Here is a 15,788-nt window from a genome sequence, read left to right on the forward strand (position 1 = left end):
TATTTCCAAGTTTGATCTGTGTTCCTCACTTATGAGAGAAGGCAGGGGGGGGGGGGCTCTACAGGCGTGGTGGCTGCATCCATGGCAACGCTGTCAACCAAACTTTGCAAGTCAGTGTTTTCCTGAGTTAACTGATCATCAAAACGTAACAAGCGTTGTCAAACACAGCCAGCGTACTGACCATGTAAATGAACTGACCACAAAAAGATTAATTAAATAACATTTACTTGCTCCAAAACAGACACATATGGCAGTACAGATGACAGATAGCATGTATGAGGAAAAACAAAAGCAATCTTAATTCATATCATAGAGCAGCACCTGTTGGTCTATACAGAACATGGGGAAATCTACCATCAGACAGGTGGCTGCACTTGGTAATGGTCACTAAAACACAAAATATTGAGCAGCAGTTTCAATCTTAAAACAGACCAGAGGCCAAAGATATGATTGAGAAAACAAGAGTTTAGGACTCCGAGGAAATGATCAAGCTTTAAAGTATGTACACGGCAAAAAACAAAGGGATGTAGTCAAAAAGCCCACAGAGGGGAAGATGAGATGACAGGGGGAAAAAAAACTGTTAAGGCTCAAGTGTAATTGCAGTTCCCATCAGAAGTCAAGAGGTAATGGTGATCACAATCAAAATGTCAACCAGATTATTCTTCACAGACTAAGAACTCAATCACTGGACCAATCATAAGCTTAATTTCCATGCAAACCTTCCGAGGCAGACCAAGTAAACACCTGTTAAGAGTCACTGGACACTCCCATCATAGTAACACTTCAGATAGGAAGTCAACTTCTCCTGGACTGGAAAACTGGATGGAAATTCTACAACCCGTTTCAGTTTGTCAACCATCAGTGTGAAACTGTCAAGCTTGATTTAATATCAGTTTAGCCTGAGGATAAACAGCCCCCCCTGCTGGTCTACAGGGGAGGGACAGCCAGCCATGGGGGAGCCAACCTAGCCATGGCTCATTAATAAATGATAGTACAGTTCATTTATGTTTAGGCTCTGGGTGGACAGAGGCCACAGGTGTCCCTGCTTACTGTTATAATCTGTAGATATTAAAGTCTGGATAAGGCACAGCTACCATCCCCTCCGAACGAACGAGAGCAAATCAGGTGCCATGGTGGTTGAGATGCAAATACTCAGCTGACAAAGAGCTCACGTCAACACAGAATATACAAGATTCTGCAGAGAACAGAGTGGGGGGGAAGAGAAAAAAAAAAAAGTAGTGAGAACAGTAGAAATTCAACAAACCTGGAGAATTGTGACCCACCCGTGTCCTCCAAGTGCAACACTAAACACTCAGTGCAGAGAACGGGCTCCCAATGAGATGGAGGTGGAAGAATAAAGGGTTGAAAACAGCATAGTCCAGACTCGTTTTTTGGTAAGGGGACAATTTTTCCAAAGGACAAAAGACAGGAAGAGAGTACTGCTACACACTACGTGAATCCAAGTAAAGGCCTGAATCCTGTCCAGTCAGTCAGTACATAATCCCTGTAGGAGGAAGGAGCAGGAAGAAAAAAAATCCCATCAAACAAACTATAAACAAAAATATTGCGAGGCAAAACTTTTTAAAATAGAAACCTGTTGACACCATCACAACAGGAAGAAAAAAACTAATACAAAATATAAAAATTCAAATAAGTGCTCAGCCAACCAATGAAGGGAATACGCAGAGGAAAAAAAGACCTGAAATCAGATTTTACAATTATTTTCTTATAGTACAAGGTAACTCCCAGTTTGTAAACAAAGGGATTTCCTGATAGAAAAAAAAGACATTAAAAATCAAAGGATAAAACTTCATTTACAAGCACACTGAAATCATATATTTACAAAAAAAACATCAAAACTCCCATACACTGGCACGCATTGTTATGTCCCGATTAGCGACAGGCTGCAACCCCAGCGCCCTCCAGGGGGTCACTGGCAGGAACACAAGTGAGAGACCACTGGACAGCCAAGTCCTAACCTAAAAGCTGATTGGAGGAGCTCCGGGGGGAAAATGGAGCTATGAGCCACATCCTGGCTGTTAATTGGCAACTCGTACAAGAAGCTTTGATTGGTTTACATTAGAAGATACGCTTGCGTTTCAGGTAGGAGTCAGCATAGTGGCCCCCCAGGCCCTGGGAGTGTTGTCCCACGTAGCCCCCTTCTGGGCTGGGCTCTGGAGACGGGATCAGACGCTTGTGACCACCAATGGGAGTCTAGAGGGGGCAGAGACATAACCACTGTAAATGCCATGGTGAAAAATGGGGACAGAACAGGAAATGGCAGACCAACCGACAATGACAAAGAGGCACACTGACCTTCATCCCCAGACCAGATGGGTACATGTTAGAGTGGCTCACAGGAGGCATGCCCACAGCCTGAACAGACAAACAGTGTTCAGTGATCAAAACAGAACCACAATACATTGGTCTCATCTAAAAAGGAACAATATGTACGTTTTGATTTCCAGTAAAGACGAGCGGCTTGGGTCTTTGTGAGCGCAAAACTAAGAGGAATAAACAGGCACAGTAAAGCCCGATCTATCCCTTCAACTTTGACACAGTCCACTCAAACAGAAAGATGCGATATCAAACATCCGCATGTGACTTCACAGGATTCTGCTACAAAATCTCTGCAGGACACTCCTCCGCCATTTTGTTTGTCATCGTTCTGCCAGCATGGCTACTGTGGTTATGCAACAATGTGCGGCTTCAAGCATATCGGATAACGTGTTGTCCGCATTCGTCTGAGTGGACCAAGGACACGCAGATTAAGCCAATAATTTCACTTAACATTTTCAGCCCAACTGTTTCATAACTTAGATTGTCCCCAACATGGGTGCTAGGCTAGCCAACAGATGTCAAGACATCTCCACTAAGTCTAAATAACAGAGGTCAGCCTTTATATTTTGATCAGACACCCAATCCTCATTAGATCTGTAGATTACATTGGGAAGAGGCAGAGGAAAAGTCTAAGCAGCAGTGGGGGTGGGTGTCAGTGTGGGCCTACCTTGTTGAGATGGCTGGAGGGGAGGCTGCCGGGTGCCACCGAGCTGTAGTAGGAAGACGAGGGAGGGCTGGGGGGGTAACTATAGTGGGAGGCCTGCTCACTGTAGCCGGGGTGACCAAACCGCTACAGAGACATTCATCATGTTATTCTATGCTGCATGTACAGTTACACATGTATATATAAAAAGTTAAAAAAGACTACAAAGGGGAGTGGAAATTGAAAAGGCAAGAGATGCCACAGTTTGAAGGCTGGATGTGAATAGTGGCGATGGTAGTGTCTCTTACCTGCTGTCCGAACCCTGCCAGAGCTCCAGTGTCCAGAGTCTCCTGCTGTTCATACAGATGGGCCAGAGGGTCCTGGGGAGAGGAGCCAGACGCCATTAAACCTGCTGCTCATGTAACCAAGTTAAAACCTGTTAGTGATCCCGTTAGTGGGATCGATTTGACAACATCCAGGGAAATTGCAGAGCGCCAAATTCAAACTACAGAAAAATCTATATTCAAGAATCACGAAAATATAAGCGTAATACATCAAAATAAAGCTTAACTTCTTGTTAATCCAGCCAGTGTCAGATTTCAAAAAGGCTTTACGGCAAAAGCAGACCATGTGATTATCTGAGGACAGCACCCCGCATACAAACACATGAAAATCATTTTCAAACAGGCAGGTGGCGACACAAAAGTCAGAAATAACGATATAATAAATGCCTTACCCTTGAAGATCTTCTGTTGGCACTCCAAAATGTCCTAAGAACCATCACAAATGGTCTTTTTGTTCGATAATGTTCTTCTTTACATCTCCAAAATGTCTATTTATTTGGCACGTTTGATTCAGAAATACACCAGTTCCAACATGACTACAAAGTATCTAATAAGTTACCTGTAAACTTGGTCCAAACATCTCAAACAACGTTCCTAATCCAACCTCAGGTATCCTAAAATGTAAATACATCGATAAAATTTAAGACGGGATAAACTGTTTTGAATACCGGATAAAAACAACGTGAAACGCGTTCTAGTTCACACCCACCAAACAGTAGAATCCATCTGAAGTGACACTTAAACAGCTGTACTTCTGCATTTCTCAAAAAGAAAAACATCAACCAATTTCTAAAGACTGTTGACATCTAGTGGAAGCCATTGGAACTGCAACCAGGTTCCTATTAAATAAAGCTTTCAATAGAAAACCAATGGGAAATACTATGACCTCAATTTATTTTCCCCTGGATGGTTTGTCCTCGGGGTTTCGCCTACCAAATCAGTTCTGTTATACTCAGACATGATTTTTAACAGTTTTAGAAACTTTAGTGTTTTCTATCCAAATCTACCAATTATATGCATATCCTAGCTTCTGGGCCTGAGTTACAGGCAGTTTTACTTTGGGCACGCTTTTCATCCGGACGTGAAAATACTGCCCCCTATCCCTAAGAAGTTACTAAGATTATACCGTACTCATAGTCCAAAGCTGCAAGCTTTTTGGTGGCGCATCTGGCTAGTACGTTGTCAAGCGGGCAGTCCCGTGTTTGCGAGGCAGAGGACCCTAGGTTCAAACCATTGTGAAGACAGGGTAGCCAGACAGGAAGTGGTGCTGATAAGCAGGCCCACTGTGTTCCGTCACACTAGAAAAAAGTCCATGCAATGACCACTGGGCAGCCAGGGAGGTAAAAAACCCACCTGTGGTCACAATGACCTTAACCAAGACAGCAGTGTCCTCATATCAAATAAACATCAATGACTAAGCATTCTATCACAACACATCAGATCAGCCAGGCCAGGCACTAGGGCTGGACAGTGAAGGTTAGAGGATAAAGGGAACCTACCTGCTGTATTGGGGGGTAGTCTGGGGTGTAGGACTCCTGGTAGCGCAGCCTGTAGTTAGAGTGGATGTTCTGTGTGCGCTGGTTGGATGAATTGCCAAGCGCTGGTCTCTTCCTGTAAGGGTGGGGCCTGCAGTTGGCGCCTGAGTGAAGGACGGCAGGAATGGAAAAGGTGAAAAACCCTACAGGTCAGTATTGGGAAGGAATCAGAGCCAAACTTCACAGGCTGCAGACAGTAGGAAGGGCAGCTCACCTGCAGATGGGAACAGGCTGTGGACATTGAAGGGGTTCTGGGGAAGATTCACATCGTTGGGAGGGTGTCCTAGTATGGACACCTATTGGAGAAGATATTAAAAAAAAAATACTGTTAAAAATCAGGGGACTTGATGTTATGTAATGAGGCACAATGACTTGAGCATCCCTGCTAGTAGGGACAATATTAGAAAAGTATACAGAGCATTTTAATCATCATCATACCCCAGGTGCTGTAAGCCCCTCTGCCCCCATCACTCCACCCAGGTGGGAGATGGACATGCCCTGGAGAGTGGGGGAGGTGTTCTGGGAGAAGCTGGTAGGAGACTCTCTGCCCAGGGGGTGACCCATAGGGTCTGACTGGAGGCCCAGGGATGGAACCACACCGCCTGGGGACACGAGACAAACACCTTATTACTATAACACCCCATCACTACACTGTAGAGAGCCCTGAGATTACACTGAAAATCAATACAACACTAACAGTAAATGACCTAGATAATAAGTACTGCCAAAATCCACTACATGTGTAAAGAACCTGCAATGGAATCACTAACAGAGCAGCAGGGATAGCATAGCATGCATATGCTCAGCATCAATGTAGAGCGTTGCTGTATATGATAAATAAGCCAAACTAGAGAAACGGCTACTAGTGAGTTGTATTGGCAATACAAATAGACTTTAGTCATGCCAATAAAGAATTCTGAATTGAGATGAATGGAAGGCCAAACCTTGAGGCAGGTCTCCCAGCAGATGGACTCCCTGCTGGAGAGGCATAGCAGCCAGAAGGTTGTCCCCCATCAGTCCTGCCTGTAGGAGACATGAGTTACACACACGCCTCAGTGACCCACAAGATGCTAAAATAGTCTACATACCAGATATTTACTGAACCAAAAATGTCACATTTCAGAATGTCACTCAGAATTCACAGTAAAACACTTCAAAACCAAACCAGTTGCACATTAATATTACTAGAAAAGCATCTCAAAAAGGCAGCAGCAGAAAGAAACACTTTCCCGAGGGAGAGCATTTACCAGTTTTGGTTTAGGGAGCAGTCCCTTCGCGACAAACCTATATCTACCACACGCACATCTACACACACACACACACACACACACACTCAGTGATCACTCACACAGGGAAGTAGTCGATTCTCTTTATTGTGCAGCACCTGAGCCCAGAGAAGATGATTCCCCAAAAAGGCTTGCTAATAGTAGAGGAGAGAATAAAGTAGGAGAAGTGTGGATGAGAGAGACTAAGGAACCAACAAAAGAGGGGAGAGGAGCTGGAGGAGAGAGAGGTGGTGAGTATGCAGGGCATGGCATGCAGGGTACCTGTTGAACTTGGGCCTGGTTCTGGAGGAGGAGCTGGAGCAGAGCAGCAGAGAGGGCGGGGTTAGCCAGCAGCGGCATGGTGGGAGCAGCACCAAGGAGACCTGCAGAGAAACCATTTGACCTTAAGACCTGACAACCTATTCATTCACCACGCAATATGCATCCTTGTTACTAAAATTCTAATAGTTTGCCTAATTTCAGTTCGTGACAAAACAAGCAAGTGCAGAGAATCATTGTGTGATCTAAACCGATGTGAAATATTTTCAGCTGGTGTACAAAACCAAAAGTAAGACTCAAAAACAAAAACCTTAATGAGAAGCATAGAAATTGCGCGCACAGAAAATATCTACCACTTCTTAGACTTGCTTACAATGAGAATGACAGAGCTATAACTCACATTTTTATGTGAATTTGGTCAGGTTGCCAAAAAAGTTAACTGTTGTAGCTTAAAAGCACGTGTCAAACTCATTCCACAGAATTTCTACGGGTTTTGGCTCCTCCTTTGTACTTGATTGATGAATTAAGGTCACTAATTAGTAAAGAGCTCCCCTCACCTGGTAGTCTAAGTCTTAATTGAAAGGAAAAAACAGCAGAAACTAGGCCCGCCATGGAATGAGTTTGACACTCCTGCTTTAAAGCTCACCCCCACACCAGGGTAAGAGACTCATACATTGTCTTCCTTTAGAAAATGGCATGATCTAACTCACCTTGTTTCCTGCCCTGGGTGAGGGGGTTGAGCAGCATCTTGAGGGTGGCAGGGTTACTGAGGCCTGTGAGGATCTGCATGGCTGTGGGCTCAGGGAGGAGACCTTTCCCTCGGTTCAGGGCCTGCGGAGGGGGAAGGGGAGGAGAGCCATTCAGAACAGGTGTTTTACCACAGTAACATAAGGGAGCAATAGTTCAAACATATGGTCTGGTGTGGCAACCAAGAGGTCTTTACCATGGTCTGGACAGCGATGAGGGCAGCCAGCATGCTCCTTCCCGGGGGTCCAGGGGCACAGAAGGAGACGCGGATGTGGGTCCCGCCTAGCGCCCTGCCGTCAGCCTCTCTCTGCACCTGCTCAGCCATCTCCGCCGAGGAGAACTCCAACATGGCAAACCGCCGGAAACTGTCATCCTGGCCCTGAGCCAACTGAATAAAGGAAAATGAAGTTAAATATGCATTCCGTCCAAAACGAATGACTACGTTTGCCATTTAAATAGGTTTACACAGAATTCAGTAATATTAAACATCATGGCATTGTTAAAAAAAACATCCACACTGATTTCCTTACAGCAATTAGTAGAAAGGCGTATTCGATACGATGGTAGAGACAGTAGGTGGGATTAAACTGAATCATGCCCAGTGGCATTCTGTAATATAAAGTAGAGAAAATACTTGGGACTTCATGTTCCCAAATATTCTCTCCATGGCAAACCGCTACTACTGGAGTCTCAATGTTTAAAAGCAATTACCAATCAATTCTCTCCTGTTTGTCGATCTACAAAAAAAGGCAATAAACAATGTATCAAGACCAAGTGAGCTAAGAAAAAAATTAAGAGCTTCATATTCCTGAGTTTTAACTTGTCCAATAGTTAAATTGCCTCACTCACACTATCGCGCAACAGTGTTAAGCCAGACCTCGAACTACTGTGCCCTATAGGTATATGAATGACTGTGTATATGTGTGCTTGTGGTGCCAAAAGGACACTGCTGTCTCATTCCAGAAAGGCCTGTAGGGCCAGAGGCCTGCTGACTGACACCACCTGGGAGTCAGGTGGTCATCACCATAGAAACCAGCAATGCTCATTGCTATAGAAACAGAGTGGCCACAGGAAAAGCAGGTCAAAGGTGAGGGCTCGAAAGCCAGATTCATACAAAAATACTCCATCTATAGCCACCTTTATGTGAACTGCACAAGACCCTGTCATCACTACAGATGCCCCATGTTACATGATAACACAGCCACCTCAAACAGATGTGTCAAACACACTTGCTCAGTGTAACCAAATGCACTACATGCACATAGCAGCAGTCCACTGCCGTTTTTAAATCGTGGCCACCACTGAAAATGTAATTAATATACAATAAAAAAAATGTAATAAAAATATTTCAGGATGGTAAAACATTCAGTGTAAACCAGATATAAAGTATGTAGACAAGACAATGGAGATCTATATTGTTTTTTATAAAAGAAGATCTTTAAGAACTAACAAAGTAAAAACAGTCCGGGACAATCTAAAACTCTGAAAATGTCACGGCATTGGCACTCCATTGATTTTGTTATACGTTTGAGTCACCCAGATAGCATAAGAAAAAAGTATAAGCAATGGCAAAGTGTATAATTGCAAGAAATTTGCTCTAAAACTACTAATTTTCTCTGCACAAATGCAAAATGTGTAGAATTGCAGGAAATTAGCTTTAAAACAAAATGGTGTTTGAGGCCAAGAGGGCCTCTAATACCGTGCCATTAGCCATGCCCACGCTAACTTTGCCACCGCTGCTTAAAAAAACCTAGGGGGAAACAGTTGGAACAGCTTTCATGACTAACAAAGTAAAAAGAAGTGTGCCAAAAGTACAAGCAGGTACGTTCTGCTTGCTACTAGAGTATACTGGAGCCACTCAGATACAAATTGAACTGAGAAAAGCTACTAGATATATACTATCAATGAGAGCCAGATACACATGTTGAATCCTCTGAAAATATCAGTACAAGTTTGTGTGAAAGGGCGTTGGAGTTCCTGTGCGCGTGTTTGCATGTGACTGACCTGGCAGAAGATGGGTGCGTGCGTGTCAGCCAGGGCATTGCTGAGGTCCTGGGCGGTCAGCAGGCTGGGGGGCAGACGGTCCACACAGAGACACCTGGAGTGCAGCAGGGGGTAGGTGAGGGAGCCCACCTCAGTCCAGTGGACGTACAGCATCCGGGAGCCCAGCTGCTTCCCCAGCAGCTCAGACTTAGCCCTAGCCGCAGAGTCCTTCTTCATGTACTCCACGAAGCCGTAGCCCTTGGAGTGGCCAGTGGAGGCGCTGTGGACCAGGAAGCAGCGCTCCAGGTTGCCGAAGGGTCTCACCAGCTCCTCAAACTGCTGCTGGGAGAAAGCGTGGGGCAGGTTGGCGATGCACAGCAGCGCGTCGGTGGGCTGCAGCTGCACAGAGATCTCCCGCTCCCGCAGCATGTGCTGGTGGAACTCTTTGATGGCACATTGTGCCTGCTCCCCATGGAGCAGTGTGACGAAAGCTGAGGGGAGAAGAGAGAATATGAGCTAAGACATTGTGAAGAACTATGTGGAAGGTTACATTGCTCAAAATAGGAAGAGAATTGAGGAATCTTTGTCTAGCGGTCAGAGAGCCTGCTGCATCCAATTAGTCTTACATTTTAGTATTTTTTAAACCTACCTGTTCCCTTGTATTTGTCCACAAAGCAGTACTTCAAGTCATAGTTGCGCAACAGCTCATGTACCTCCTGAAAGGGAGAAAGTATGGTTAGCAACAATCAGTGTTTCCCCTATGTTTTCCACAGCATTCTCCAGCCAACATTTTTAAAAGCCCTTCTTGGCCTGAGAATTTTGCTGTTTTGAAGCTAATTTCCTGCAATTCTACACATCTTGCCAGGGCATATGCAGTGTTCTTATGCCATCTGAGTGACTCAAACATAAAATCGGGGCCCTATGCCATTTTAGATTCTCCCCATCTAGTTATTTTTGTGATTGTTGGTTCTATCATATTTTTGGGCATGGAAGCAACGATTTAGCAGTGGCAGCCCACCACTGCTAAATTATTAACTTAACCTAAATGAATACCATTACCTTTATAATACATTAATGGGTTATTCTTTAACTAACACAGAACAATTAAAAAAATAAATGTGATATTCCCAGATTGGTACAGGTCTACTTTTTACCATACAATGGTGTGGTATTGTAGGCATAAATTATGCTTAAACCAAGTGTTAAACACTACAATCACTTGAAAACATGACAAACTAATGTGATGTGTGAACATCCCTAATCTAAAGCCATCTATGGTGTAGCTCCAGCTACATGTCTACTTTTATTCACTGACCAGCCCAGGGGGGAGGGTCGAGGCATGTCCAATTGGGGACAGTGTGACATTGGCAAGTGCTTTCCACAACAATATTTGAGTATACACCATCTGTAGTACCTAAATGCTCATCAGTATTGATCAAAACAATTTAGGATGATTGCTTGCTTACAACAGGTGTCTTTGCCAATATGAAACAAAAGCAAAGTCCATCCCCAGCTATTGGGCAATGGTGGAAAAAAGTTGCCCATTCACTGTGCGAGGAGAAATGTTGTTCCACAATGCTTTGCCTGTTCCACAAACGAATCGCAATGCTGTCTAGCATTTTCTGAAAGCGGCTACGTTGCCTCTACACCTTCAACCCTTTGTCACGGCTACTCACGCTCCCATCTCGAACTCCCAATATAAACCCACTCAAACAATGAAACGCGCACAGGCCACAGTTCCCCACGAGTCAAGCACATTCCAACAACTTTATTTTAACAAAATGTTCCAGGGCCATGAAGTTTGTTTCAATGAGGGACATTACCTCAAAATAATTTAACGACAGACTTTCGAACTAGTCACATACGATGCATGTCAATCCATAGCCTGACAATTACTGGTCAAAACAAAACAAGCAGTTTTGCTAACGTTAGCAACTAGCATTGCCTTTCCGCACGAGGATTTTAATTCTGCACTTTCAACTTGTCCATCAACCACGCGTGATGCTGGAGTGGGCAATCGCAGTCAGGCCGTGAATAACTACCAAACACCACCTACCACGTAGCGGATACTTTGAGACCTCAAATAAAAGTTTATTCGCGACATAATTAGTAACGACAATTAGTTCGCAAATCATTGTTAGTTACTAGGAAACTATGCTAGCTAACGTTAAGATAAGCTAGCTAACTAGAATACAGACATCCCCAAAAGTCAGCGAACTGACAACTGGCAATATAGTTAGATGTCAATTTCATGGCAAGGGTATAGTTATTTATCTTTTATATAACGTTACTAGATTAACGAGCTGCATCCTGGGCTTGATCTGATGAAATTACTGACCCGAGTTAGCTTTCTAACGCTAGTGAAAACAAAAAAAAAAGTTTAGGAAACTTACCTGATTGCTAACATCGGATGGCAGGTTTTTAATTATGATTTTCCGGCGATTGTAAAACTCTCGACGAGTTCTGTCCAAGCGACTCTCAATCTCTTCAGGGCTAAGCGTCGTCAACTCTTCCTCGACCCTTCGCTGACACTCGTTGTCCGATGGTGCATCCCCATCACTGGGCTCGACTTCGGGATCCCTGGATACCCAATTCTCGTGTTCGACAGCGGGGTCATAGTTTTTGTGAAGTGGACGGCTAGCGAAATTGGGCCCTGCGTTTGGATTTTCTTCTCTGGCAGCTGCGCTAACGGACACCGCGGCCGCCATCACCTTTGCTTGAACGTTTTCTGAAACTGACAACCCCGTCAGATTTGAAGCAGTTTAAACAATACACACGTAGGCGCAACTCGGTTTCTAATTGGACGAGAGGATGCATTTTTTTATACCACGTCACGTCATGAGCGGGGCGGGTAGTTGTACTGGAGCTTGACTGTCATTACATTTACATTTTAGTCATTTAGCAGACGCTCTTATCCAGAGCGACTTACAGTAGTCATGAATCAGAACCAGTGATGCCCACTGCAAGTTCAACAAACCCACATGATCCAGTACATCGAATTGAATTACCGGTATACTATATAATTTCTTATTCAATAGAAGTTAAGGTGTTTGCGTTACATTCAGCTGTAACATTCAGCTGTGCAACCTCTCAGTTCCTCCACCCACACATGCTATGACATCTTCTGGTTTCAATGATGTTTCTAGAGACAATATCTCTCTCATCATCACTAAATGCCTAGGTTTACCTCCTCTGTATTCACATCCCACCATACCTTTGTCTGTACATTATACCTTGAAGCTATTTTATCGCCCCCAGAAACCTGCTCCTTTTTGTCTCTATTCTGGAAGTCACAGACGACCAATTCTTATAGCTTTTAGCTGTACCCTCATACTCATTCTTCTCTGCTCCTCTGGGGATGTAGAGGTGAATCCAGGCCCTGGCAGTGCCTGGCTCCACTCCTACTCCCCAGGCGCTCTCTTTTGATGACTTCTGTAACCGTAATAGCCTTGGTTTCATGCATGTTAACATTAGAAGCCTCCTCCCTAAGTTTGTTTTATTCACTGCTTTAGCACACTCTGCCAACCCGGATGTCCTAGCTGTGTCTGAATCTTGGCTTAGGAAGTCCACCAAAAACTCTGAAATCTTCATCCCTAACTACAACGTTTTCAGACAAGATAGAACGACAAAGGGGGCGGTGTTGCAATCTACTGCAGAGATAGACTGCAGAGCTCTGTCCTGCTATCCAGGTCTGTACCCAAACAATTTGAACTTCTACTTTTAAAAATCCACCTCTCCAAAAACAAGTCTCTCACCGTCGCCGCCTGCTATAGACCCCCCTCGGCCCCTAGCTGTGCTCTGGACACCATATGTGAACTGATTGCTCCCCATCTATCTTCAGAGCTCGTGCTACTAGGTGACCTAAACTGGGACATGCTTAACACCCCAGCCATCCTACAATCCAAGCTTGATGCCCTCAATCTCACACAAATTATTAATGAATCCACCAGGTACAACCCCAAAGCCGCAAACACTGGCACCCTCATAGATATCATCCTAACCAACGTGCCCTCTAAATACACCTCTGCTGTTTTCAACCAAGATCTCAGCGATCACTGCCTCATTGCCTGCATCCGTAATGGGTCAGCGGTCAAACGACCTCCACTCATCACTGTCAAACGCTCCCTGAAACATTTCAACGAGCAAGCCTTTCTAATCGACCTGGCCCTGGTATCCTGGAAGGATATTGACCTCATCCCGTCAGTAGAGGATGCCTGGTTATTTTTTTTAAATGCCTTCCTCACCATCTTAAATAAGCATGCCCCTTTCAAGAAATTTAGAACCAGGAACAGATATAGCCCTTGGTTCTCTCCAGACCTGACTGCCCTTAACCAACGCAAAAATATCCTGTGGCGTTCTGCATTAGCATCGAACTGCCCCCGCGATATGCAACTTTTCAGGGAAGTTAGAAACCAATACACACAGGCAGTTAGAAACGCCAAGGCTAGCTTTTTCAAACAGAAATTTGCTTCCTGCAACTCAAACTCTAAAAAGTTCTGGGACATTGTAAAGTCCATGGAGAATAAGAACACCTCCTCCCAACTGCCCAGTGCACTGAGGATAGGAAACTCTGTCACCACCGATAAGCCCACTATAATTGAGAATTTCAATAAGCATTTTTCTACGGCTGGCCATGCTTTCCACCTAACTACCCCTACTGCATTCAACAGCACTGCACCCCCCACAGCTACTCGCCCAAGACTCCCCCATTTCTCCTTCTCCCTAATCCATTCAGCTGATGTTCTAAAAGAGCTGCAAAATCTGGACCCCTACAAATCAGCTGGGCTTGACAATCTGGACCCTTTCTTTCTAAAATTATCTGCCGAAATTATTGCAACCCCTATTACTAGCCTGTTCAACCTCTCTTTCGTGTCATCTGAGATTCCCATAGATTGGAAAGCAGCTGCTGTCATCCCCCTCTTCAAAGGAGGTGACACTCTTGACCCAAATTGCTACAGACCTATATCCATCCTACCCTGCCTTTCTAAGGTCTTCGAAAGCCAAGTCAACAAACGGATTACCGACCATTTCGAATCCCACCGCACCCTCTCCGCTATGCAATCTGGTTTCAGAGCTGGTCATGGGTGCACCTCAGCCACGCTCAAGGTCCTAAACGACATCGTAACCGCCATCGATAAGAAACAATACTGTGCTGCCGTATTCATTGACCTGGCCAAAGCTTTTGACTCTGTTAATCACCACATCCTCATCGGCAGACTCAGTAGCCTTGGTTTCTCAAACGATTGCCTCGCCTGGTTCACCAACTACTTCTCTGATAGAGTTCAGTGTGTCAAATCGGAGGGCCTGCTGTCCGGACCTCTGGTAGTCTCTATGGGGGTACCACAGGGTTCAATTCTTGGGCCAACTCTTTTCTCTGTATACATCAATGATGTCACTCTTGCTGCTGGTGAATCTCTGATACACCTCTACGCAGACGACACCATTCTGTATACTTCTGGCCCTTCTTTGGACACTGTGTTAACAACCCTCCAGACGAGCTTCAATGCCATACAACTCTCCTTCCGTGGTCTCCAACTGCTCCTAAATACAAGTAAAACTAAATGCATGCTCTTCAACCGATCGCTGCCTGCACCTGCCCGCCTGTCCAGCATCACTTCTCTGGACGGTTCTGACTTAGAATTTGTGGACAACTACAAATACCTAGGTGTCTGGTTAGACTGTAAACTCTCCTTCCAGACTCACATCAATCATCTCCAATCCAAAGTTAAATCTAGAATTGGCTTCCTATTTCGCAACAAAGCATCCTTCACTCATGCTGCCAAACATACCCTCGTAAAACTGACCATCCTACCAATCCTCGACTTCGGCGATGTCATTTACAAAATAGCCTCCAATACCCTACTCAACAAGCTGGATGCAGTCTATCACAGTGCCATCCGTTTTGTCACCAAAGCCCCATATACCACCCACCATTGCGACCTGTACGCTCTCGTTGGCTGGCCTTCGCTTCATAATCGTCGCCAAACACATTGGCTCCAGGTCATCTACAAGACCCTGCTAGGTAAAGTCCCCCCTCATCTCCGCTCACTGGTCACCATAGCAGCACCCACCTGTAGCACGCGCTCCAGCAGGTATATCTCTCTGGTCACCCCTAAAGCCAACTCCTCCTTTGGTCGTCTCTCCTTCCAGTTCTCTGCTGCCAATGACTGGAACCAACTACAAAAATCTCTGAAACTGGAAACACTTATCTCCCTCAATAGCTTTAAGCACCAGCTATCAGAGCAGCTCCCAGATCTCTGCACCTGTACATAGCCCATCTATAATTTAGCCCAAACTACTACCTCTTCCCCTACTGTATTTATTTATTTTATTTATTATTTTGCTCCTTTGCACCATATTATTTATATTTTAACTTTGAACTTTCTTCAAATTACAAATCTACCATTCCAGTGTTTTACTTGCTGTACTTTATTTACTTTGCCACCATGGCCTTTTTTGCCTTTACCTCCCTTATCTCACATCATTTGCTCACATTGTATATAGTCTTATTTTTTTCTACTGTATCACTGATTGTATGTTGTTTTACTCCATGTGTAACTCTGTGTTTTTGTATGTTGTCGAACTGCTTTGCTTTATCTTGGCCAGGTCGCAATTGTAAATGAGAACTTGTTCTCAACTTGCCTACCTGGTT

At 44.6% G+C, this 15,788-nt stretch overlaps 1 protein-coding gene across 1 annotated transcript; it reads right to left on the minus strand.

Annotated features, from left to right (window-relative positions):
* Positions 1 to 208: 208 nt before the first annotated feature.
* LOC115199162 (ribonucleoprotein PTB-binding 1) lies at positions 209 to 11,875 on the minus strand. Its single transcript, XM_029761783.1, has 14 exons — positions 11,530 to 11,875; positions 9,786 to 9,852; positions 9,158 to 9,627; positions 7,350 to 7,541; positions 7,117 to 7,237; positions 6,410 to 6,510; positions 5,807 to 5,885; positions 5,301 to 5,464; positions 5,077 to 5,158; positions 4,827 to 4,966; positions 3,292 to 3,363; positions 3,008 to 3,130; positions 2,317 to 2,376; positions 209 to 2,214 (listed from the first exon to the last, which is right to left on the minus strand). The coding sequence occupies exons 1-14, from the start codon at positions 11,842 to 11,844 to the stop codon at positions 2,080 to 2,082; spliced, it is 2,121 nt and encodes a 706-aa protein (XP_029617643.1). The 5' UTR covers positions 11,845 to 11,875; the 3' UTR covers positions 209 to 2,079.
* Positions 11,876 to 15,788: the final 3,913 nt, after the last annotated feature.

Source organism: Salmo trutta, chromosome 1 (genome assembly GCF_901001165.1).
Source record: "Salmo trutta chromosome 1, fSalTru1.1, whole genome shotgun sequence".
In the NCBI taxonomy this organism is placed as follows: domain Eukaryota; kingdom Metazoa; phylum Chordata; class Actinopteri; order Salmoniformes; family Salmonidae; genus Salmo; species Salmo trutta.

Excerpts from the sequence above, each read along its gene's own strand:
- LOC115199162 (XM_029761783.1), bottom strand. The coding sequence starts at position 11,844 with ATGGCGGCCGCGGTGTCCGTTAGCGCAGCTGCCAGAGAAGAAAATCCA. Across the intron at positions 7,542-9,157 it reads ACGCACCCATCTTCTGCCAG|TTGGCTCAGGGCCAGGATGA; the intron begins GTCAGTCACATG and ends TCCTTTATTCAG. Across the intron at positions 2,377-3,007 it reads CCTCCAGCCATCTCAACAAG|GCTGTGGGCATGCCTCCTGT; the intron begins GTAGGCCCACAC and ends TTGTCTGTTCAG.